The sequence below is a fragment of the Rhynchophorus ferrugineus genome, unplaced genomic scaffold (genome assembly GCF_030347505.1).
Source record: "Rhynchophorus ferrugineus isolate W39M unplaced genomic scaffold, kcgeb_rfMv2 rfM9, whole genome shotgun sequence".
NCBI classification, from domain to species: Eukaryota; Metazoa; Arthropoda; class Insecta; order Coleoptera; family Curculionidae; genus Rhynchophorus; species Rhynchophorus ferrugineus.
Window position 1 is genome coordinate 2,737,928 of NW_027472588.1, and position 26,911 is coordinate 2,764,838.

At 33.3% G+C, this 26,911-nt stretch overlaps 1 protein-coding gene across 1 annotated transcript in view; it reads left to right on the forward strand.

Annotated features, from left to right (window-relative positions):
• SNF4Agamma (SNF4/AMP-activated protein kinase gamma subunit) overlaps positions 1-26,911 on the forward strand; it is a 167,229-nt gene that overhangs the window by 9,030 nt on the left and 131,288 nt on the right. The window contains exons 2-3 of the mRNA XM_076414122.1: positions 14,381-14,662; positions 17,296-17,796. Of these exons, the coding sequence (XP_076270237.1) occupies positions 14,381-14,662; positions 17,296-17,796 (783 nt within the window). The remainder of the gene's footprint in view (positions 1-14,380; positions 14,663-17,295; positions 17,797-26,911) is intronic.

Consider the following 26,911-nt stretch of genomic DNA (forward strand, 5'->3'; position numbering starts at 1 on the left):
ATTTTACCCTATTACATTAACAATCTTGAAAAACATCGTTCCAAAATGCTGATATATTAATATACGATATGTTGTTATTTACAAGCAAACTACCAAAAAATCATAAAACTATATATATTGCATAAATTGGGTACATTTTTGTCAAGGTCGCGGCCAGGACGACAGAGCCAGAACGTTAAAAATCAGTCGAATGAAACTAGTAGAACCCAATATAGTAACTAACAATTCACAATTAAAACAGTCGATAGTAAATAGTAACAAAAGCAGTCGGATCGGAAACAGTCGACTGAAACAGTCAGTGGTAAAAAGTAGTAAAATCATTCGAACCAAAAATAGCGACTGAAACTGTCGATAGTAAAAAGTAGCCAATTACTAAACAGTCGATAGTCGATTTCAGTCGATAGTTCCCAACACTAATATTTATCAATTATTTAACCATTGCACCCTTTTTAAATACAATAATAATTTTTTTATCGTTTATAACGAATAATTTATTATAAATAATATTATTACTCGTTGAATTTTGAATAAAAGTAGTTTTAACATTCAAAAGTCTTAAACAAATATCGAGAAAATCGATTATTTGTGAAAAAAGTATTGATTTCTAAATATATATTGAGTGTACCAGTGAGGATACATCTATATATATTACTTGAATAATATAATTACGACAAAATGAAATCTTTATAATTAATTACCGTATCTAATATTTAATAGGAGCCCAAACAATAAGCTCTATAAGAACGATTCTATTTGAAAACAAATATCTAGCACATCATAGCTATTTGTTAACGCTATACGCTAACGAAATTAAAACAATTATTGTAAAAGTACCCATTAAATTGTTGTAATTAAACGCACACAATAGTGATAGGTGTACAATTTTGTTTCCGTCGTTTTTTTTTTAGTTCGAAATATTTCCGAGAATATTATGACACACGCAAAAATTGAGTGATGTCTTTTATGGGATAATGTTGATTGATACCCAGGTTTTTCGTATGGCAGCTGTGAAAAAAATGGAAAAAGTTATACGTGTTCAGGAATCTTCGAAAAGGTTTTGTCTTTTAAATATTCCCCATTAAATCGTTTTTATTTTGTGTTAAAAATTTAAATTTGATTATTTTTTGCCGTTTAGGGAGTTCTTTATTTATTTTTTTTTACGTCCGTTCAATTTTTTTGTTAAAAATATTTTATTTGTGTAATACTATTTTGGCAAAAACTGTACGGCGGGAGTACCACAAAGCTAACATGAATGAAGGGCTGCAATTACCAAACCGTTTTTTCTCAGGCTTATTTCTAAAAGTAAATTACATAAAATGCAATTAAATATTTAATTTATATTTGCTAGTTTATTTTTTAACATGGTTTCCTCGAAACTTATTTTATGTACTTTAAGCCATTCCTTAATTGCAGCTTTTGTTGATGCACTTGTTGGGATTTTCTCCACCAGTGTACTATACTAAGCATGTACCACTAAGCTGATTTTCCAACCACTGCAAAGTCAAGTTACGGTTCATTTCTCCATGATAGTTACCTTTAAACTTAGAGGAAAACACTAATTCTGCAGCAGTAATAAAACCTTTCCTGTTGTTAGTATGAAGAACTATATATCTGCAATGAATTATTAATAAATGTTATGACTAACAGAAGCTAATCGATAGTTATTCCAACGTTTACCTTTTTCCATTAACTTTTGTTGTCTCTTATTTATTATTATCTTGTCATGAGTGGCCCAATGTACCATTCTAAAGTATACACGTCTCACCTACATATATAAATTGATATAATAATTCTTTCTTGATTTTGTTATATGTTTTTAAAAATTGTATTCTTTTAAAAGCAATCTCTGTAAGTTCCATTAAACGCCTTCGTCGGTTATCTTTAATTAAATCCTTTATTACCCAACAATGTATGAACGGATGTTCTACATCCCTCAAATAGCTGTATATCTTTTGACTTTTTATGGATACTTTCCAGACGAACAATTTACTCTGAAATAATTGTATTAAATTATGTTTCGATTGAAAAAACTACTTAGTATTTTTATAGATTTCGTATATTTGATCTGAAACATCAAGCTGATCTTGATTCGTCACTTGTTTCGTATAAACACGGTTTTCGAACTTCGAGACAGCACTCTATCTCTTATTATCTGTTATCTCAGACTATATTTATTGTTTTAGATCAAAAAGAAAAAACGAAAACAAGATATTGATGTCTAATAGATAATTGTAGCTTGATAAACTACGGAACGGACCAGTTATTTATTTTTTTATCAGTTTATTCTCTCTGTACAACAGAAGCTAACAAGCCAGGCAGTCTCTCGCATCGTGTATGGCAAAAAATACACAGCTGGTGCCAAGAAAAACACGCGTTTCTCGGTACTGTTTGTCTTCCTCGCTTGCCATTCACCGTTTTGCCAAATAGATCATCACACACACACCTGCACAGGTCAAAAATAGGCCGCGCCACAAAAAACGAACCGCTCTGGTTCGGAGTAGATTCGATTTTTCCCGTAACACTGTTACCGGTACGCAGTTTTGGACCCGATACGTTCATCCAAACCCCAGAGAGTACTTATTTTACTTTATTTATTGCTTCACAATTAGGGATGTAAGATGTAACAGGTGGAGCAAAAGGTCCGCTACCATTTTGATTGCGTAAGATTAAGGCTGTCTGGTGAAATTGAAGATTTTTCATCTAAATTGAAACCCATTTTCTCTTCAGTGGCCACGTCAATAAACGGAACAGTCGGTTTTGGGGGACACAAAATTCTCAACTAATTCATGAAACATCATTGCATCCACTAAAACAACTGTATGGTGTGGTATTCATGCTGAAAACATCCTGGTACCTATTTTTTTTTTTTGAAAATGACCAAGGTGTTGCTGTTACTATTGCTGCTGAACGGTACCAAGACATGATTCGAAATTGTCTTGGGCCTGACATGTGGTTTCAGCAAGACGGCGCCAGCTCGTTCAACAGTTCAATTATTGAATGACGTTTTTCCACGAATACTAATTTCGTGAAATAGCCAGATCTCCGGATTTAACAGCACCAGACTTTTTCTTAGGGGGCTCTTAAAATCATAAATTTATGTGAATAAGCCCCGAACGATTAGTATCTTGAAGACAATATTCGTCACGAATTTGAAGAAATTCAGCCTCAGATGTTGCAGAGTGTCATAAAAAATGCCTCAAAACAGCCGAAAGTTGCATAGCGAATAGCGGTCACCATTTAGCCGATATAATTTTTCAATCATAACTAAAACAAAAATGAAAAGACTAAATAAACTTTTTTACGAAAACCAAGCTTACTTATCTTTTCTTGGAGCAAAGTTATAGGCTATCAAAATGGTAGCGGGACTTTTGCCCCATGCTGTATATATATTATCGATTTATCGATATTTCTTTTTTTAGGTGTATTATAAATAAATCCTAAAAGTAATTTTAGTCGTATCAAGTGTTCATCGATCTTAGAATTCCCTATCCGTAAGATCAATAAATATTAGGCGTATAAATTAGATTTAAACGTTTTTTTTTAAATTTGAAGCTTTATTGGCAATAATCGGTACAATATATTTTATTCGAAACTAGCGACTCGCCCCGGCTTCGCACGGGTGCAATGCTGATACTAAATTAAATACACTACAGAAAAATATGAACGTTGTATATAAAAACATAGCGGCCCGCTCCGACTTTGCACGGGCATAAAATATATATGCCTATGTCACTCAATGAAAACATGATTAAAATCGATCCAGTATTTTTGGTTCATTCATTACTGCCCTTGGCCTGCACGCATTAAATTTGGAGTAAAACAATTCCTTTTCCCCTATACTTACTATGAAGATTTCCTGCTATCTTTGGAATATCTAAATTCATACAATTTTTATTACATTACACATTTTTAAACGCAAATTTTAAATTTGTAATATCTCCGAAAATATTTGTTTAATTTACATGCTGTAAGGAACCATATTGATCTATATTAATTGCACACTGTATTTAAGGTACTTAATTCGATAAGGATTAATGCCGTATTGCTTAAAATAGCTTCGTAAATAAGCCATTTTCTCACGTAAAAAGTAAACAATAAAAATGGTTAATGTGGGTTATCACTAAAAGATAAACATATACCATCGCGGACTTTTTTGTAGACCTTGTTATGGTGTACAATACTGTAGTACATTAATTTGATCTAACTCGTAGGGTTAGGCAGCGTTTTTGCTAATTGCTAAATAAGCCTAAAGAAATAGGTTAATTTACGACATCACGTTAGAAACCTCTAAAATTAGCAATGTTGCCTTAGTATATTATGCATGTATTATACATATAAACTTTCCTCTTGAATCACTCTATCTATTTAAAAAGACCGCATCAAAATCCGTTGCGTAGTTTTAAAGATTTAAGCGCACATAGGGATATAGGGACAGAAAAGGCGACTTTGTTTTATACTATGTAGTGATATTGTCCATCGATAGCCGCTACTTCTTCGTATTTTTCAAGCAATTTACGGATTCCATCTCGAGAGAACGATGTATCTTTTAACCCATTTTTTGTTATCCTCATAAGAAGTGAAACGCTGCTCAGAGCTCAGACAATGATCAAAAGGAGCAAGGTCTAGAGAATACGGCGGTTAGGGTAACACTTCCAATTTTAATGTTTTCAAGTGTCAAGTGTTTCGGTGTCAAAATCACAACTTTTAACCACTTTTAAAACTTGAAAATCAGTACCCATATGTGGAAATCATTCGATGACCTTCAGCCGCCTTTTTTTTTTAATTTAGATAAAAAAACTTCCCGTAAATGCGATTTATTCAGTGCAAATTCGGACATTTTCGAAAAATTAGGCCTGCCAACATGGCATTGGTTACAAATATACCCGATAGGATTTAATACACGTTAACACAATCTGTCGTAAATCCTTTAACATTAATTTATAGGCCTGCTATTAAAACATGCATGACATTCGAAATTGTTTTCCTATAGCGACTGTGTGTGCGAGATAAACGTTTTTTTTACTATCCGGAGATGTCCGTAAACGCCAACGAGTCTAAAATATCAGTAAATATTTCGTTATTATCCATGACGTAATATTGTAGTAAATTTAAACAACAATTTCGATGTCATATTGTTTTGTCACTAGTGAACCGTATTTTATTACACTGATTATATTCTGAGAGCATATTAATTGTAGAAAATAACAAAAAAAATATGCAAGAAGGGATATAAATTGAAAACCGCCGTTATTTTTCAGATTTTACAACTTATTACGGACAAAAATTGCCATACATCATCAAACGTTTGAATTTTAGTGGTAGCTCTACATTACTGCAACGTTTTTGTATTCGTTTCAAAATAAATCCACGTCATTATCATCGTTCGATCCATTTTTCGTCTAAATTCATTTTACCCCACCATTAAGGGGTTATTCGAGACTTGAGAAAATCCTTTTTTTCATATTTTCTTAGTTTAACCATTTAAGAAGCGGCTCTTAAGGGATTTTTTCCAAATTTAAATTATTTTCGGAGATATAGTTTCAGCAAGATGAGGCCACAGAACACACAGCTCGTTCAACAATTCAATTATTGAGTGACGTTTTCCCACGAAGACTAACTTCGTGAAGTAGCGATTTAGATGGCCAGCCAGATCTCTGAATTTAACAGCACCAGATTCTTATGGGGCTTTTAAAATCATAAGTTTATGTGAATAAGCCTCAAACGATTCAATATCTTAAAGACAATATTCGTCACGAAATTGAAGAAATTCAGCGTCAGATGTTTGCAGGATGCATACATACATCATCAAACGCTTGGATCTTAGTGGTAGCTCGTTTCCGTTAGAAAATACTGATTAATTCTACATTACTGCAACGGTTTTGTATTCGTTTCAAAATAAATCCGTCATTATCGTCGGTCGATCCATTTTTTGTCATTCAATTCATTTTATCCCACCATTAAGGGGTTATTCCAAACTAGAGAAAGTCTTTTTTTCATATGTCCGTAGTTTAACCATTTAAGAAGACGCTCATAAGAAGATTTTTCTAAATTTAAATTATTTTCAGAGATAATAGCTGTTTTAGTGACGCGGCATCTAAAATTGAAACGTTAAACGCGTTCTTCTCGGAACAACTTTTTTCGAAATGGTTTTAGCATAAGCCTTCTTTATAGATTTTTCTATTACATTAAAATAAAACCATAAAAAATGCACTTTTACTATTAAAAATAAACAGAAATGTCAAAAAATGGTAAAAATGGCAAATATTTAAATTTATTAAAATTGACTAGAATACCCCCTTAATGATCGTGACTTAGACTAATATGATTTGTGCCAACAATGAAATCTACCAAAATATGTACAATTTAGATTCTCAAATCAGAAAAAACAGATTTTTCTAGCCATATATGTAATTTTAATCTACTGATGTTAACCATAAAACTACACAAGTTAAGAAATCAAATCATGGTGAGTTTGCTCCAAATATAAGAACATATGAAAGGTAGTTTTGACGGTTCAAATGTGATAATGTCAACGTTCAAGATAACGATTGTCCTGAAAATGCGGAATTTCTGGAAGTATTGGATGATGACCTAACACAAACTCAAAAATAATTGACAGAAAAGTTTAAGCGATGAGAAAGATTCAGAAGAGATGGTAAGATGGGTGCCACATCAATTCAATGACGGACAAAACAATTGGCGGAAAATTTTATGCGATTAGAGAGATCCAAAAGATGGTAAGATGGATGCCACATCAATTAAATGACCGGCAAATGAAAAATCGAAAAATCTTCAGTGAAATGCTGTTTTGAAGGTATGAAAGGAAGTCATTTCTGCATCGAATAGTAACGCGTGATGAATTATCGATATCGATGGACTGCGAAAATCGAAAGCGAAAAAACCATACCTATGATTTGACTACAAGGCCAAATAGTTCTGGTTGCAATACTATGCTCTATATCTGGTGGAGCCAGCCATTGATCAAAGAACGTCAAAGTCAAAAACATTGACAATAGGCCGTTTCATACAGCAAAATCTTCCAAAGAAGTGTTAAAATCACTTGGATGGGACGTTTTATGGTAGCCGCCGTGCTCTCCGGACGTGGCTCCATCGGACCGCCACCTTTTCGCATTGATGGGACACACATTTACAGAGCAGCATTTCATCCTTTTTTAATAAGTTAAAAATGGCTCGATGGCAAATATCTTCTGGTGATTTTTAATAGATATAACAAATTATCGACAGTTTTTTCCACTGATTCGGTGGAAATGCGATACTGTTCGTTTTACAAGTAATATTTAATAATATCGCGTCTAAACAAACAAGGAACCGACATGATTATCTGGTGTTCGATTCGAGAGCACTCCACTGAAGTCTACGAAGGCGTAACGTTAATATGATTAAGATAAGCCGCGAATGGTACGCCACGCTATAAATAATAAAACGCCACTTCAAAACCGCGATGAACAAACCGAATACCAGGTTAATTATTCGAAAAAGGCCATGTCCCGAATATTTAAAGGTGTTATTCGAATGCAAAACAACCGACGAGAGTTCGAGTTTTGACTACAGTGACTTCGGTAATGTTATTGATTTTATAATTGAAATGAGGATGATTATATCATCCTGATATTCTCACTTAACAGATCAGTTGAAAAGTCCCCGGCCTACCATAGTAATACACATCTTTTTTGGAAAAATTCGTTTTTTTATTCAACATAATTCCCTTCAAGGGTGATGCACGACTCTCCAACTTTTCGATACCATTTTTGTAGTACGATTTGTCCTTTGCTTCAAAATAGGCCTCAGTTTCGGCGATCACCTCTTTATTCGAAGAAAATTTCTTCCCAGCGGGCATTCTTTTTAGATCTGAGAACAGGAAATAGTCGCTGGCGGCCATATCTAGAGAATACGACGGATGAGGAAGCAATTCATGGATTTTTGCCGTCGATTTCAGTGACTTGTGATACGGTGCATTGTCTTGGTGAAGCACTTTCTTTTCCTTCAAATGCGACCGTTTTTCGGCGATTTTGTCCTTCAAACGGTCATCCATGAAGCAATTGTCGGGTGTTTTGGTACAAGACTGGGACAACATACCAATGGAAACTATTCAAGCGCTGTTCCGAGAAGAATTGCAGTTGTTTTATAAGCAAACTAGCGACCCGCCCCGGCTTCGCACGGGTGCAATGCTGATACTAAATTGAATACACTACAGAAAAAAATATGAACGTTGTATATAAAAACATAGCGGCCCGCTCCGACTTTGCACGGGCATAAAATATATATGCCTATGTCACTCAATGAAAACATGATTAAAATCGATCCAGTATTTTTGGTTCATTCATTACTGCCCTTGGCCTGCACGCATTAAATTTGGAGTAAAACAATTCCTCTTCCCCTATACTTACTATGAAGATTTCCTGCTATCTTTGGAATATCTAAATTCATACAATTTTTATTACATTACACATTTTTAAACGCAAATTTTAAATTTGTAATATCTCCGAAAATATTTGTTTAATTTACATGCTGTAAGGAACCATATTGATCTATATTAATTGCACACTGTATTTAAGGTACTTAATTCGATAAGGATTAATGCCGTATTGCTTAAAATAGCTTCATAAATAAGCTATTTTCTCACGTAAAAAGTAAACAATAAAAATGGTTAATGTGGGTTATCCCTAAAAGATAAACATATACCATCCCGGACTTTTTTGTAGACCTTTTTATGGTGTACAATACTGTAGTACATTAATTTGATCTAACTCGTAGGGTTAGGCAGCGTTTTTGCTAATTGCTAAATAAGCCTAAAGAAATAGGTTAATTTACGACATCACGTTAGAAACCTCTAAAATTAGCAATGTTGCCTTAGTACATTATGCATGTATTATACATATAAACTTTCCTCTTGAATCACTCTATCTATTTAAAAAGACCGCATCAAAATCCGTTGCGTAGTTTTAAAGATTTAAGCGCACATAGGGATATAGGGACAGAAAAGGCGACTTTGTTTTATACTATGTAGTGATGGTCACTCAATATCTTATTAATAAATAAATATTGCGTATATTGTGTTGTAACAACTTTTCTCAATAAATGTCTTTTTAAGAGAAAAAGCGATCATAATACATACAAGAATCGAATAGATTCCAATTCCATACAGTGGTAATATATCGTAGGTAGATTATAATTATCAACTAATTTTGTCACATTTTGCGAAATCACTCATGTAAATAAATTGGTTTTAACACTTTATATTGAAAAAAACTTATCGAAGGCTTTTTCAATAATAAAAAATAATAAAAGCAGAGGCGGTCGAGATTAGTAATACAACGATATATAGGATAATTATTGATAAATCGGGGCATAAAAATATCTATACCTATCAGAAGATCTGGAATATATTATGTGACTACTCGAACCCGTGAAGACGAGAATATTACGTCATTATTTCAAAAGTTGTGCCTATGTATTGTCAATACAACAAATTAAGAATCACTTCTGGCACTGCTGGTTATTTTAAGATAAGTGTTACACTCGAAATAGAAAATCGTTTTGGCCAGCTTGAACATAATACCCACTATAGTACGATGTTCAGAATTAGAGAACTTATTTCAGAATATAAATCTGGAGCCGCATTAATTTCATCTGAATTCTCAGAAGCAGGAGATAATGGCGAACTCTACTTTGGAAAACACCCGAAATATTTTGCTCACAAAACAAATAAAAAGAAAAAACAAGCGACGTTGATAATCTAAAAGTAAACGCCCTCAAAACGCGGCAAGAGATGCAAGCTGTATATCCCAATCTGTACCAATGAGTCCGATACCTTTTTTTCAAAGACTCTGTCAAAAAAAGTGGCTGAAGGTCATCGAATGCTCTACGAAGCTTATTAATACAAAAAAAAACATTTTAAAATAAAATATATATATAATAATCGTTGTAATATCTATATGAAAATAATCAAAGATCTTATTTAACCTATCTACTACATATATTTTATATTCTACTATATACACACAATTTAGCTTAATACCTACCTAAGCCTATTTATCTATTTACAATATTATTTTAACTACAACCAATTGATGTCGAACCCAAACAGTAATATTCATTTAGATTTGTTTTGTTTGTAATTTAATTTTTTTAATATGTCACAAAATGATATCATTATTTTTGTCTTATTTGGGCTCGGCACCGTCTTTAAAGTGATCAAGTTGGTAGTAGTTAAAATAATATTGTAAATAGATAAATAGGTTTAGGTAGGTATTAAGCTAAATTGTGTGTATTTAGTAGAATTTAAAATACGTGTGGTAGATAGATTAAATAAGGTTTTTGATCGTTTTTATTTGGATATTACAACGATTATTATGTTCATATTTTATTTTAAAATGTTTTTTTTTGTGCTAAATATCTAAGATTGGTTATTTTTTAATTTTTAGTCAGTTCAATTTTTTTGTTAAAAATATTTTATTTTTCTCTTTTTAGTATTAGATATTTACTCAATAAATTACGCAGTTATTTTATTTAATATTACAATGGGTAGACCAAGTAAATGTGCCGTATCAGAAAAAATAGGAATAAAGAAACAATGATTGAAAATAAGGAGCGCTTCAGACCACTACAAGCAGTTGTCTAAATGAAATTTTTCTCAATAAGGCTTCGAATAAAAAAATCCTTTAAAACAAACTTATTGCTCTAATAATATTAATAGTTGCTCTCTACGTATAAACAAGTAAACACATTTATTTATCAGTTTTTTTACCGCAATACATGACGTAAGCCCTAAGGCGTTTCCTTCTAATCACTGCGTAAATTACACACAATAAAAATATGTTTTAATTTGTTTTATAGTAAAGCAACATAACAATATCATAACGAGAAAAGCTTTTATGAAAATCGCTCGGTTCTCATTTCATATACGTTTGTCGACGTACAAAGGAAATAACTAACAATTAACTAATTAGAAACATTAATTAATATTCAGCTAGCATCAATTTTCTTGGAAAGGTCTCATTTGTTGGGAGACTGAGTCGTGTGTATTAGTATTGGCTGCTGTTGGCTTTTAGTATAATCAACTAGAATTAGCAGAGATACTCTTAGGCTCTTAGGCTTGGATTGGCTAATGCTGATGTTCTTTATTAGTGCACATTTTTTTGTCTAATGTCTGCACTTAAATATTCATATGCGAAATAAACATTCATATAACCTGCATCCATGCGTTTTAGGTGTTCCTGCCAACTAAGTTGTCTCCTTTTTAAGATCTTTTTAGAGTAGTTTTTAGATATACTGTACTGTAATGTTAAAATAAATTATATTTGATAATATTTTTGTTCAATTATTTTGTTTAAATTAGAATTTGTTGTATGCCAAAGCCAAACTGATCTAAAACTGTTTTGATGTCACAAATTTGTATGACGTATGTACAAAATAACTTTGAGCAGACTATATCTCAGTTTTCCATGTTGCAACATTATGATTGTGCTATTATATACTTCTTTATCAGCCACAAAACTCTCTGTTTGTCTATTGATGATCTCTGATCCTTATATTGCAAATATCATCAAAGTCAGAGTTGATGCGGCAACATTGCGACGTTTTGACGTTCGATGACGCATATAAACTTTGAATAGACTATAGCATTTATATTTTTACTACAAGTTCAACCGCAGACCAAACCAAGCAACACCTAATTATTATTTTTCTTCTAACAGTGTTCATAGTATTAAAAGATGTCAGACCATTTGCTTGTACAAGCAATTCAACTAACCTTGATCTCTTTGGTGTTATACTACATTTTCCTTGTTAACTTGGAGTTATAGAAATGTTAAGAATTGCATTTTTGTTAAACAATGCTCTTCCACATCTGGGTCTATATTCCTCAATTTTAAAATGGATTCAACAAATATTATATATATGTTTTTTTTAATTATTAGTATATATATTTTTTAATGTATCTTCGCCGATTTGTCCATCAGTTATAGTCCGATTTTCGAAATTCTTCTTTTATTCGAAAGAGTGCACTTCCGAGGTGGTCTCATTGGAGCCAAGTTAGGATCCGATGGGAGAAGGGGGAAGGAATTCAGGGAAAACCTCAAATATCAATGGCACGTACAATATTTCCACATATTTTTTCAACTACAATAATCAGATATTGGTGTATAATGTTATTGCTGAACTAATGTGACGAAAAATCGGAAGTAGTTCAGTGTAAAAGTCAGTTACTTTGTTTTAAGCTCTTACCATATCATATGAGACGTCGTAGAAACATTGTACGCAACTGTTTCAATGGTGTAATGGTTAGAACGTTGAGCTCACATGCTGAGGTCGTCGATTCGATTCCCAACAGGGCAGCAGTTTTTATTTTCAGTTCTAGTTTGATCAGAACATTCCTCAAATCGTCTAGACCAGGTAGCGGACCACAGGGCCTGAAATAGTCCTTATTTTCAATCATTGTTTCTTTATTCCTGTTTTACCCCATACGGGCTGTACCTTTACTTGGACTATCCACTGCAATACTTAATAAAATAACTGCGTAATTTATTGAGTAAATATCTATCACTAAAAGGAAAAAAATAGAATATTTTTAACACAAACATTGAACCGACTTCAAAAAATAAATAAAGAACTCACTAAAAAGTAAAAAATAATCAAATTTAGATTTTTAACACAAAAAAAAGTTTTAAAATAAAATATGTACATAATAATCGTTGTAATAACTGAATAAAAATAAACAAAAAACTTATTTAACCTATCTTCTACACGTTTTTTATATTATACTATATACACACACGATTTAGCTTAATACCTACCTAAATCTATTTATCTATTTTCAATATTGTTTTAACTACTACCAACTAATCAGTTTGAAGTCGATGCCGAGCCTAAATTATACAAAAATAATAATATAATTTTGTAACATATACACAAAATTAAATTACAAACAAAACAAATCTAATTTGTTGCTTTTTGTGTTAAACATATTTTATGATATGAGGAATTCGACTTCAGAAGAATTGACAGTTTTCTTTGAATAATTGCGAAATGTTATTCATGAAATTTCATTATAACTGTAATGATAAACATTGTGGGGAATATCAGTAATCGTTTAAAGTTTTAAAATCATGTGTTATTTGTTTATATGAACGAACAAGATGTGCATACGTATTGAGAAGGTAAAACGTCGATCCAACAAGGAGAGATATAGCAATTAACCGATGTAGAAACATTAATTAGCATTTAATCAGCATCAGTTTTCCTTGAATATTCTCGTTTGTTAGAAAATCTGTTGTTGTTGTTTTTTTTTTGGATGGCTAGATTAGAAAAATACAGGTATTGTTTGGAAATCTTTGAATGAAACCGGCTGGTTCCAAGTGTGTTCTGACTAGTTTTGGAAACTATCGACTCTTAGTAATTAATTACTCTTTACTATCGACTGTTTCAGTCGCTAGGTCTCTCGGTGTTTCTTCAGGCCTTTTGAATATTTTCATTGAAATTTCAACGATAAATAATATTATTATTGTATTTAAAAATGGTCGATAAAGATTGATACAGACACCATAACCTTGCCAGCCGACTGTTGCGTTTTTCCAGGCTTTGGAGCGGGTTCATCGTATGCAATCCAGTCGGATGACTGTCGATTGGATTTCGGAATGAAATGATGGAGCCATGTTTCATCCATTGTCACATATCGACGCAAAAACTCGGGTGTATTACGCTTGATCATCTTCAAACACTGCTCCGAATCATCAACTCGTCGTTGTTTTTGGTCAATAGTGAGCTCGCGCGGCACCCACTTTGCGCGTGAATGATATGATGTACATATTCAGTTGATATCTTTAGAGTGCCTGGCGTTGTGGTCTTCGGTGCTCATTTCAGTACGTCTAAACTTAGCATACCAATCCTTGATGGTTGATTTTCCTGGGAAGTGTCCGGAAACTCGGCATGAAACCAAATTTTTGATTCAACCGTATTTTTTCCCTTCAAAAAGCAGTATTTTATCAACACGCGAAATTCCTTTTATCCATTTTTTTCACAGTAACAAAAGTTGCTTCACTCAAAATGCTATAATTCACAAACTTATGATCCGACAACTGTAAAATTTATATACGCATCTTTTGAGGGTTCGGGCTAACTAAAAAACATATGGACTTAATTCTAGTAGCGCCATCTATGTGTCAGGCCGGGTATTTTTCATATATATATATTAGTAAATATAATTATTAATATAACAATGAAACAAAAAAATAATTTAATATATAGAAGGAAAAGACAGCTAATTTTTTTGACCGACACAAACAAACAATATACCATCTCGTGGCCAACATTCGGTGATTCCCCAGGGTAATAGCGTCGCGCTCATCTTAACTGGTCCTAGATGGAGACGGACGTGGTGCAGGCGCGTTCGCCGCCGCCGCCTCCTCCCGCCGCTGACCTCAGCGGCGACGCTTCCTCGACCACCACCACCGACGAGAGCGACCTGGAGGACTCGGACCTGAAGGAGGTGATGCGCTCGGACGAGATCAACGGGTCGGCGTTCGTGCAACGCTACTTTCAGAACCACAGCAACAGTTTACCGTCCAGACTGATGGTCGTCAACAGTCGACGTCTCTCTCAATGTCGCGAGGAGGACGAAGACGACGAGAAGAAGGATCAGTCGGTAGGGTGATGAGGGAGATTTCGCGATTTTCCCGGAAATATTATGATCATCAGGCCTATAAGTTGGTTTTAAGGGAGTAAATAGGTGTAGACCGGTGTTAAACAAAAATTAAAACAAAAAAGAGACAAAAATTAATATTTTTTTCGGAATCAAGTACGTTTTTCACCATTCTACATTTACATGCAATAAAAATAGTAAAAATTAATTTATTTTTTTAGTTTATAGTTCATAGATAGACACTCTACGGATTGCCAACGAATGCCAACAAACCTTCGTTGGCCGTCGTCAAACCGTCCGAACAGAACTAAAAATATCCCAACAAACCCATTCGTTGTCTTTCATTGACCCGGTCTGTATGCAGCGTAAGGGTTAGAATGTGCACAAATTCGAAAAAGTTATTTTCGAGAAAACGCGCTTGAAAGTTAGAGTAGTAGTAGAGGCAAATTAATTAGTTTAAACAACTTACTAATTAATCAGCTATCCCAGCATCGTATTGCAGTCCTTCAGCAGCTGTTCATTTCGAGCTTTTCAAACTTCTTTACTGTCTAAAGAGTTGCGTCGATTTCGTCGGATTATGTGTCGATGGTCAACTGCTTAGGCATAACTAAAGCTTCTGCTACTAACGGAATGGTTAAAATAATGGAAGTTCCTTCATTAAATAAGACGCAGCCAGATATGCCGAGACCTTGACGATTTTTAAACCAGCTAAACCAAACTGTTGAATTGAAACATTCATTTGTATTTTGAGTATGACAATATAAACACCTGTTGCGTAATTGTGTTCTTCTTTTCTTCTTCTTTCACTTCCTCTTCTTCTTAATTTTTACTACAGTTTTTTGACTGCCGATTAGTATACCGTCATAAAGTAATAAGGAGACAACTCAATAGGGGACTCTATAGAAAAGTACACAACACTTTCTAGATCGAAAATTCGCTTTACTTATACTGTCGTTCATATAAATACGAATTATTTTTATTAGTCGTTTTCGTCTAACCTAAAATTTGTCTTTATGATAACTTAAATCTAGGTATATAACTAGAAGGAAGAAGCCCATCGGCCCTATCTCAGTCTCTGGTGAAATAATGTTCATACATGTCACTGCTGAATTTTTTTAATATATGCTCCTCACTACACAACACTACACAAGATCAGATGGTTTGATTCTGTTGAGCCTATGTCCTGTTCTGGTGGTACCAATAGTTGTAATATTCCAATATTCGTGTGAGAATGGAGTCTTTCCTCATGCCCCCTTGCAATTCTCTTGATTTCTTGACTGACTGTGGGTATCTGAAGGTCTCGATGTAGATAATCAGTCCTATAGTATTTGGGTGCACCCACAATACCTCTGAGGACTTTGTTCTGAAAAATTTGTATTTTATTTATGTTACTCTTTGCAAAACATCCCCATAATTGAACTCCGTATGTCCATACAGGTTTCAATATTTGCTTATATAATAGCAATTTATTATGTGTTGATAATTATGATTTTCTTCCAATTAGCCAGTACATTTTCCTATATTTCAATTCCAGTTTTTTCTTTTCTTCTTTGTATGTTCCTTCCAGCGAAGTTTTGCATCGAGATTCATTCCGAGATATTTAGCGTTGTTGCTATATGGAATGATAGTATTATTTAATGTTATGGGTGCTTGTACGGTCTGTTTATAGATGAACTGCACATGTACAGATTTACTTTCATTAATTCTTATTTTCCAAGCTGGTGTCCAATTATTTATATTGTCACTTGCCTGTTGTAATTTTCGTTAGGCTTCTTCACTATTGTCTCCAACAGCTATAATCGCAGTATCATCAGCAAATGTAGCCATCGTAATATTTTCCGTTTGTGGTATATCACAATTGTGGAGTAGATAAAGCATTAGTCCCAGTACACTTCCTTGTGGTACACCTGCTTTAGCTTCTTTTATTGTAGACTAAGCTTCTTCTTGTTTGACTCTAAACATTCTGGTTGTAATGTATGATTTTAATAGTTCGGTAACATTTTCTGTAGTTTATGAACAAGGCCTTCATGCCAAACCTTATCGAAAGCTTGTGCTACATCTGAAAATATAGCTGAGCACACTTTTTTACTTTCGTAGACTTTTTCAATAACATGTGTTATTCTGTGGAATAAATACTAATGAACTAATAACTTAATTTCTAAACGTTATAAAAATCTAAATGCACTGCTTCTTAGATTAGGTACTCTGAAAATGGCGTCCGAAACAAATAAGCAATCGAAACTAAGTGAACCAATGGGATCCTGCCGCGGCTCATAGCATAGTGATTAAAACAAGTAATAAGTTAAAAGTGGCGACATCTACACAAAATCTTTATCTTTAAAAGAAAGAAAGAATCATTTCAATACGTCACGCGCCCCGCCCATTAGACCGGAGGCCAACTAAAACTGTTAAAGGTTTAAAAGTTTCAGAAACGAACGAAACAAACGAAAAAAGTTAATTTTTTTCAGGCAACTACACCTATTTCCTCCCATTAAGCCCTAAAGTCGATTTCAATGAAATGCACATGCTGTCCAAAATGGTCACTAGTTCTATTCAAATCTGTTGTCAGAAAAGCATTGACGTCATCAAATTCGCGTTTGTCTCCCTCTATCTCTCTCACAACCTTATATTTGCAGAACACAGTGCCTTGCTCCCATGCATCGTCCGTAACCAGCGTCAACGACTCCCTCTCTGAGTCGTCGAGCAGTTCGAAAACTTCTGTGATAGATACGGTGAGCGGGCCGACCCACAAGTTCGTGATAACCAAGACCAAGCAGCCGCGCGAACCGAGCCAGGGCGGCGATTCCGTCGCGAGCACCCCGACCAAGAGCTGGAACAGCGCCTTCTCCAGCGAGGAGAGCAAGAAGAAGTACATGTCCGAGGCCGCGAAGATATTCGCGTCCAGACAAACGTACCGGTTCAGTAACACGGTGGGCGCCATACCTCAACAGACCCAACGGATGCCGGCTTATTCGATCTTCTCCAAGAGCCCGATGGCCAGTCCGCATTTGGACTCGAAGTTTTTCGATTCGTCGCTGATAGAGCTCAAGAGCCAGGGTTCCAGTACCACCACGGTCGATTTGGATGGCAGTAACGAAGACGTCTGGGTGAGGCGACAGGAACCGGACCAGAAAATGGTAAGATTATATCCTGAAGAGGGTTTCTAAGGTGTTGGGGACGTCGTCTTTTTCGTTTCATGTCATTTATTCGTTGTATAGTGTTGCGAACGTGTGAAGAGATATCGCTTCTGTTAGTTTATTAATTGTTTTTCTCAATAGCAGGTAAGTCTGGATCATATTGCGATATATAAGAACATTTTCGAAATTTATTATTTAAAGTAACACAAACGGTTTTGGCCTAAACCAGATCATAAAATGGCAAGGTTATGGCCTGAAAAAGGTTTCTAAGCGTGTTGAGAACACTCTGTTTACATTTCGTTACATTTATTCGTCGTATAGTGTTGCTAACTTGTGAAGGAATATTAAATAAATGTTTGTCTTTTATTAAAAAAACTCTATGAACTGACACCAGTAAATAATCTAATACAATTAAAAAAATACTAATTAGCAAGCTATATTTCTTGTTAGCGAAAATAATAAAAACCTTATCTTCTTCAAAGTCACATCAACAATGTCCATTTCTAATACAAGCAGAGCAGTTTAATAGATATATTGCTTCTGATGACATCAAAAGTCAGATAAATTTATTGATCAGTGGTATACACAAACTAAACATTAACATTTTTCAATGTAGTCACCTCCGTGCTCTATACACTTTTGCCACCGATCTAGAAGCTTGAATATTCCTTCTTTATAAAAAGTTTGAGGGCGAGTTGTCAGCCAATTCCGCACATACTCATCTACTTCTTCATTGCTTTCAAATCTTTTGCCTCCCAAGTGATTCTTTCAACGGCGCAAACAAAAAATAATCACAAGGAGACAAGTCGGGGCTTTAAGTAGGATGCTCGAGGGGGGATAACCTGTCTAACAACACGGATGTTGTCATTTGTAAGACTAGAGTCCTCTAGATCGGAATTACGTGCTAAGCTAAATAATAAAATTACCGTTTATATTTGATTACCCCTCGTATATAATTAAAAACAGCTGTGCGAAGATACTTCTGAATTTCATAGATAGGTGCATCAATACATAGTATAAAACAAAGTCGCCTTTTCTGTCCCTATATCCCTATGTGCGCTTAAATCTTTAAAACTACGCAACGGATTTTGATGCGGTTTTTTTAAATAGATAGAGTGATTCAAGAGGAAGGTTTATATGTATAATACATTCATAATATACTAAGGCAACATTGCTAATTTTAGAGGTTTCTAACGTGATGTCGTAAATTAACCTATTTTTTTAGGCTTATTTAGCAATTAGCAAAAACGCTGCCTAACCCTACGAGTTAGATCAAATTAATGTACTACAGTATTGTACACCATAAAAAGGTCTACAAAAAAGTCCGCGATGGTATATGTTTATCTTTTAGGGATAACCCACATTAACCATTTTTATTGTTTACTTTTTACGTGAGAAAATGGCTTATTTACGAAGCTATTTTAAGCAATACGGCATTAATCCTTATCGAATTAAGTACCTTAAATACAGTGTGCAATTAATATAGATCAATATGGTTCCTTACAGCATGTAAATTAAACAAATATTTTCGGAGATATTACAAATTTAAAATTTGCGTTTAAAAATGTGTAATGTAATAAAAATTGTATGAATTTAGATATTCCAAAGATAGCAGGAAATCTTCATAGTAAGTATAGGGGAAGAGGAATTGTTTTACTCCAAATTTAATGCGTGCAGACCAAGGGCAGTAATGAATGAACCAAAAATACTGGATCGATTTTAATCATGTTTTCATTGAGTGACATAGGCATATATATTTTATGCCCGTGCAAAGTCGGAGCGGGCCGCTATGTTTTTATATACAACGTTCATATTTTTTCTGTAGTGTATTTAATTTAGTATCAGCATTGCACCCGTGCGAAGCCGGGGTGGGTCGCTAGTTAAAAATATTCACGAGTTAACTTCACTGAGATAAACACAGTTGTACTAAAATACTGTACTAACAACTCATAGTATTGCCAGGTCTCAATATGTAACAATCGTAACATGCTCTAACACTTTTCGATTGCATTCAGAACATGCGAGAACAACTTTGACAAGTAGAATACTTCTCATCAGCTTTATTGGCGATAATAGAGCATTTTTTTAAATTTCAAATAAATTAACTTTCATACGCAACGGTCTTTTCTTCTCACCCGGTATATCGACGGTTTAGGATAGTATATCGTCGTTCCTGAAACCGGGCATTTTTTGTTTGTAGTAAATATTTTGAACTTAATTATAGAGCAACAGATGTACCGCATCCTTATTCGGAATTCTTTGTAGTTAATTGTTGTCGATTAAAATCACAACTAAGCCAATAATTTCCGTTCGTCACCGTCGTAAAAAAAAACACGAGAAAAACAAGTCTTGTGACCGTTCTAGTGATGTCAGTGATGAACTCTCCGAACAGACACACCTTTTTTCGTCGTTGACCTTGGATATTACGCTACAAAACAGTTAACATGTTGCGATTGAGTCATTATTGAACACGTACAACAGGCACGTACACAACACGCGTGTTCAAATAATATTTTGGTCATATTGGGAGAAACCGACAGGATGTTTTCGAGAATAAAAATAAAAATAATTAAATACGTTTTCCAACAGATGACTTCAAGTAAAATATCTTTAACAAAAAAACGTAACAGACTTCAAAAATTAAATAAGAACCTCACTGAAAGGTAAAAAATAGTCAAACTTACATTTTTAACAAAAAAAAGGCGTTTTAAAAATAAAATATTTACATTATAATCATAGAGTAATAGAGATGCAACTCAATAGGGGACTCTGGCGCAAAGTTTTGCTTTGTCCAACATCCAGAGGGAGCCATAATGGGCTATTTAAGTAATTGGATTGGTCAATTTAAATTTCTATTATAGGCATCTGTAAGAAAAATATTTTACTGTGAAGACATTTGATTGGCTCATTAGTAATGTTTGGCACGTGACAGTCTTGACGTCAATGTTTAACTGACCAATGAAATTTAAATAAAAAACAATTTTTTTCTGAAATAAATTTATTAAATTAAATTCAATTAAATATACATATAAATATAATATTTAAAAATAAATAAATATAAATATAAATTATAACAATAAATATACATTTATAATGTAAATTTATCTACAAAATATAAATATAATATAAAAATAAATATATCTATAAAATATAAATATTATATACATATATATAAAAACATAAGCAAAAAACTTTGGTGCATTGCAAATCAAAATTATCTCTTTCAACTTTCCGTTAGTACTTTTAGTATTTTATCCGAAAGATCATTATAGAATGTACAATTGAAGGGTTTTAAATTTACTTTTTTTTAAACATTTCACAAAAATTTTGTTATATTATCGACGTGGCAAAATCGCTGAATACAATAGGACATAGCTCAAAGACATACTGACAGTATAATAAAGCAATTTTGTTAGAGTTTGGGGTACGACATATTGTCTTGCCTCTATAAAATCAGTCTCAATTTCTGGGTCTACTGATTTATTCATAATTATATGTAAACAAAAATCACACTTAATTTCTTTTTTTAAAAAGTTTTACTAAATAACCTGAGATGTAAACTACGGTACAACGTAAAACTTTGTTTGCTCTTATAGGAGCATCTGGACTGAAGTTATAGAGTCAAGTAATTAACAGTAAGAATGAGCAGAAACTGGCTGAATGAATACAAACTTTACCATTACCTTCTGGAGTCTTCTTGTTCAAATGTCGATGATACTTGCTTCGAACACCTTGGTTGTGGGCCTAGACCAATGGAAATAGGCACTACAAATATAGTAAGACAGTTTAGAAATTAATGGTAATAATTATGAACAGAAATGTGACTGACTCCTTCAATTTACCTTCTATATAATTTTGATTTTGATCCACTTCCATTTGTACATATTCTGGGCTCGTGGTATTATTTTCACCATCACTAAATTGTTCATAAGTACTTATAGGAAAGTTTAAATGTATAACAAGAATGTCTCACATAGTAACGATCATAAATCTGTTTCATGTTTAACCCAACCAGTTTAGGATGTTTTCTACTCATTTCTTAAAGATTGCCGAGTACTTATTTAACGGAAAACGATGATGCATTTCCTCACTATCTATGCATCCGGGCACACAACACTTCCTAGAATGGGAATGCATCTCAACTACCGACTTATATATAGTAATAAAATAAAATAATAATTTAATGTATAAATGTTATAAAAAGCTAACCACATTGTTCTCAATATAGGGCACATTGAAAATGGCGTGCAAAATAAACAAACCATAGAACTAAATGAACCAATCAGATTCCGTCGCGGCTCTTAACATAGCGAATAAAACAAGTAATATGGTAAACGTAGCGACAACTACATATTGGACGTCGCGAAACATTTCGCCAAAATTTCCTATGAAGTTAAATCTCTATTTCTTTATGATTATAATCGTTGTAATAACTAAACAAAAACCTTAATTAACCTACTATATACATGTATTTTATATTCTACTATATACACACAATTTAGCTTAATACCTACTTAAACCTATTTATCTATTTACAGTATTATTTTAAGTACTACTGACAACTACCAATTGATCACTTGTAAGTCTCAAGAAAATTGTTTTTAATGATCGAAAAGTGAAGTTGCGTGAGTTAGCTAACATCATAAAGATATCAAAAGAGAAAGAGAGTATGAGATAGGTCTGTTCAAAGTGAGTGCAGCGTTTGCTCATTATTGACCAAAAACAAAAACGTATCGATGATTTGAGTAGTGTTTAAACGTACTATACCGGAATTTTTGCGTCGATATGTGACAATGAATGAAACGTCATCTGGTTGAACAGCAACTGGTGGCAGGCCTATTTTGAGGCAGAAGATGACTCGTTCTACAAAAGTCGTATTGACATATTAGAGCGGCGCCGGAATGATTGTGTGGCTCTTGATGGAGATTACGTTGATGAATAAAGCCATTTTTGAACTGAAAAAAAAACGCGTTTCTGTTCCACCCGGTACTTTTCAGCCCATATGTTATATATTGCTTGTGTTGCTTCAAGCCAACAGAATAGTTACTTTGGCCATTCCCAAGTTTTAATTAGGCCTTATTCTCGCTCGAGGAAATCGATAAAATTATTTACCCGAGCGGTGTGTCGGGAGACACACCAACACAGGCACGCTTCCCGACGCTTCCGTGAAAAGCTATTTTTAAACTGTGTAAACCTATCATGCGAAAGCCAGCGCGAAAACAAAGAAAATATTTTTCTAGAAAACACTAATTTCGGTAACGATCATCGATGGCTATGTGGTTCAAGTATACAGGATGTTCCACTCTAGGGATGTCGGTATGCCGAAATAAGTCATAGGATGTAAAAGGGTTTAGAAAACAATTGTTTTATTGTACGAAAAAAACAGGCGATTTGTTAAACGGCAATACAAAACGATACTGAGGGTTCTTATCTGTTAGAAAACAGACTCACCCGTCTCACTTCGTCATCATTGAGGTAGTTTTAACCCAGATGGCCGGATAGCCATATAACGTTTATATGGATAACATGTACGAGGGTGGTTCAAATATGATCGAGACAAATATTCTGACACGTTTATCTACTATTGAAAAAATTTACAAAAATGTACAGTTTTTCTAGGTATTTCCCCGCACTAGTTACGCATGTTGTCCATCTTTCCGGAAGTTTTTTGATGCCGGTATCGAAGAATTCCTTGAGCAACTCGGACAGCCATGCGTGCGCACGAACTCCTCTACCTCGTCGTCGCTGTTGAATTTTTTACCTCCGAGGGTTTCTTTCAGTGGTCCAAACATGTGATAGTTGCAGGGTGATAAATCTCGACTGTAGGGGAGTGTTCCAGTGCCTCTCACCCTAATTCCGATATTGTGTCGAGCGTGAGACACGCGGTATGGGAGTTTTCCTGGAGAAGAATCGCGCTTCGTGCTGGAATGCTTCTCGCGGGTTTCACATGTGTTTTTAAAAGGTAGTATGCAGCATTAATGGTATGTTGGGTGCGCAGGAAATCGACGTACAGCACGCCCTGTCGGTCCCAGAACACCGTACACAGAACCTTATCCTCGGACCTAGTTATTTTCGCTTTGACTAGCGCCCCTTCCTCCTTCTTCCTCTTTAGACAGAACTTTAGTATATTTATTTTTGTTATACAAATGAAAAGTGTGTTTAAAAAAAATTGTAGATTTATATTTATGTCACATATCCGACAATCTACAAATGCTAAAGCAATTTAACATGGATTTTTGTTTCTTTCGACCCAAAATACCTGTATTTTGAGACTTTTATCTCAATCCGAGAGATAAATAATTTTGGCACTTTTTCCATGTATATAGTCGTGAAAATTTGCGATTTTTTGCCATTTTTAAATCTTTTGCTGTAATTTCCATTTAAATATTATCAAGTCTATGAAATTTACAGAGATTATACAGAATTTTCCACTGAATCGAATGGTAGTACAATAACTTTTATACATTCATTAGAGTTTGAGTTATACATTGAAATGTGTATTTTCAAAAATTGTGTGGATTTCTGTTTCTGTGATATATCTGAAAAACTGTAAATTCTAGAGCAATTTAACGTGGATTTTCGTTTCTTTCGAGCCAAAATACATATATTTTGAGACTTTTATCTCAATCCGAGAGATAAATAATATTGGCACTTTTTCCATGTATATAGTCGTGAAAATTTGCGATTTTTGGCCATTTTAAAATCTTTTGCTGTAATTTCCATTTAAATAATATCAAGTCAATGAAATTTACAGAGATTATACAGAATTTTCCGCTGAATCGAATAGTAGTATAATAACTTTTATACATTCATTAGAGTTTGAGTTATACATTGAAATGTGTATTTTCAAAAAATGATTGGATTTCTGTTTCTGTGATATATCCGAAAAACTGTAAATTCTAGAGTAATTTAGCATGGATTTTCGTTTCTTTCGAGCCAAAATACATATATTTTGAGACTTTTATCTCAATCCGAGAGATAAATAATTTTGGCACTTTTTCCATGTATATAGTCGTGAAAATTTGCGATTTTTTGCCATTTTAAAATCTTTTGCTGTAATTTCCATTTAAATAATATCAAGTCAATGAAATTTACAGAGATTATACAGAATTTTCCGCTGAATCGAATGGTAGTATAATAACTTTTATACATTCATTAGAGTTTGAGTTATACATTGAAATGTGTATTTTCAAAAAGTGATTGGATTTCTGTTTCTGTGATATATCCGAAAAACTGTAAGTTCTAGAGTAATTTAACATGGATTTTCGTTTCTTTCGAGCCAAAATACATATATTTTGAGACTTTTATCTCAATCCGAGAGATAAATAATTTTGGCACTTTTTCCATGTATATAGTCGTGAAAATTTGCTATTTTTTGCCATTTTTAAATCTTTTGCTGTCATTTCCATTTAAATAATATCAAGTCAATGAAATTTACAGAGATTATACAGAATTTTCCGCTGAATCGAATGGTAGTATAATAACTTTTATACATTCATTAGAGTTTGAGTTATACATTGAAATGTGTATTTTCAAAAAATGAGTGGATTTCGGTTTCTGTGATATATCAGAAAAACTGTAAATTCTAGAGTAATTTAACATGGATTTTCGTTTCTTTCGAGCCAAAATACATATATTTTGAGACTTTTATCTCAATCCGAGAGATAAATAATTTTGGCACTTTTTCCATGTATATAGTCGTGAAAATTTGCTATTTTTTGCCATTTTTAAATCTTTTGCTGTAATTTCCATTTAAATAATATCAAGTCATTAAAATTTACAGAGATTATACAGAATTTTCCGCTGAATCGAATGGTAGTATAATAACGTTTATATTCATTAGAGTTTGAGTTATACATTGAAATGTGTATTTTCAAAAAATGAGTGGATTTCTGTTTCTGTGGGATATCTTAAAAACTGTAAATTCTAGAGCAATTTAACATGGATTTTCGTTTCTTTCGAGCCAAAATACATATATTTTGAGACTTTTATCTCAATCCGAGAGATAAATAATTTTGGCACTTTTTCCATGTATATAGTCGTGAAAATTTGCGATTTTTGGCCATTTTAAAATCTTTTGCTGTAATTTCCATTTAAATAATATCAAGTCATTAAAATTTACAGAGATTATACAGAATTTTCCGCTGAATCGAATGGTAGTATAATAACGTTTATATTCATTAGAGTTTGAGTTATACATTGAAATGTGTATTTTCAAAAAATGAGTGGATTTCTGTTTCTGTGGGATATCTTAAAAACTGTAAATTCTAGAGCAATTTAACATGGATTTTCGTTTCTTTCGAGCCAAAATACATATATTTTGAGACTTTTATCTCAATCCGAGAGATAAATAATTTTGGCACTTTTTCCATGTATATAGTCGTGAAAATTTGCGATTTTTTGCCATTTTTAAATCTTTTGCTGTAATTTCCGTTTAAATAATATCAAGTCATTAAAATTTACAGAGATTATACAGAATTTTCCGCTGAATCGAATGGTAGTATAATAAATTTTATACATTCATTAGAGTTTGAGTTATACATTGAAATGTGTATTTTCAAAAAATGAGTGGATTCCTGTTTCTGTGATATATCTGAAAACTGTACATTCTAGAGCAATTTAACATGGATTTTCGTTTCTTTCGAGCCAAAATACATATATTTTGAGACTTTTATCTCAATCCGAGAGATAAATAATTTTGGCACTTTTTCCATGTATATAGTCGTGAAAATTTGCTATTTTTGGCCATTTTAAAATCTTTTGCTGTAATTTCCATTTAAATAATATCAAGTCATTAAAATTTACAGAGATTATACAGAATTTTCCGCTGAATCGAATGGTAGTATAATAAATTTTATACATTCATTAGAGTTTGAGTTATACATTGAAATGTGTATTTTCAAAAAATGAGTGGATTTCTGTTTCTGTGATATATCTGAAAACTGTACATTCTAGAGCAATTTAACATGGATTTTCGTTTCTTTCGAGCCAAAATACATATATTTTGAGACTTTTATCTCAATCCGAGAGATAAATAATTTTGGCACTTTTTCCATGTATATAGTCGTGAAAATTTGCGATTTTTTGCCATTTTTAAATCTTTTGCTGTAATTTC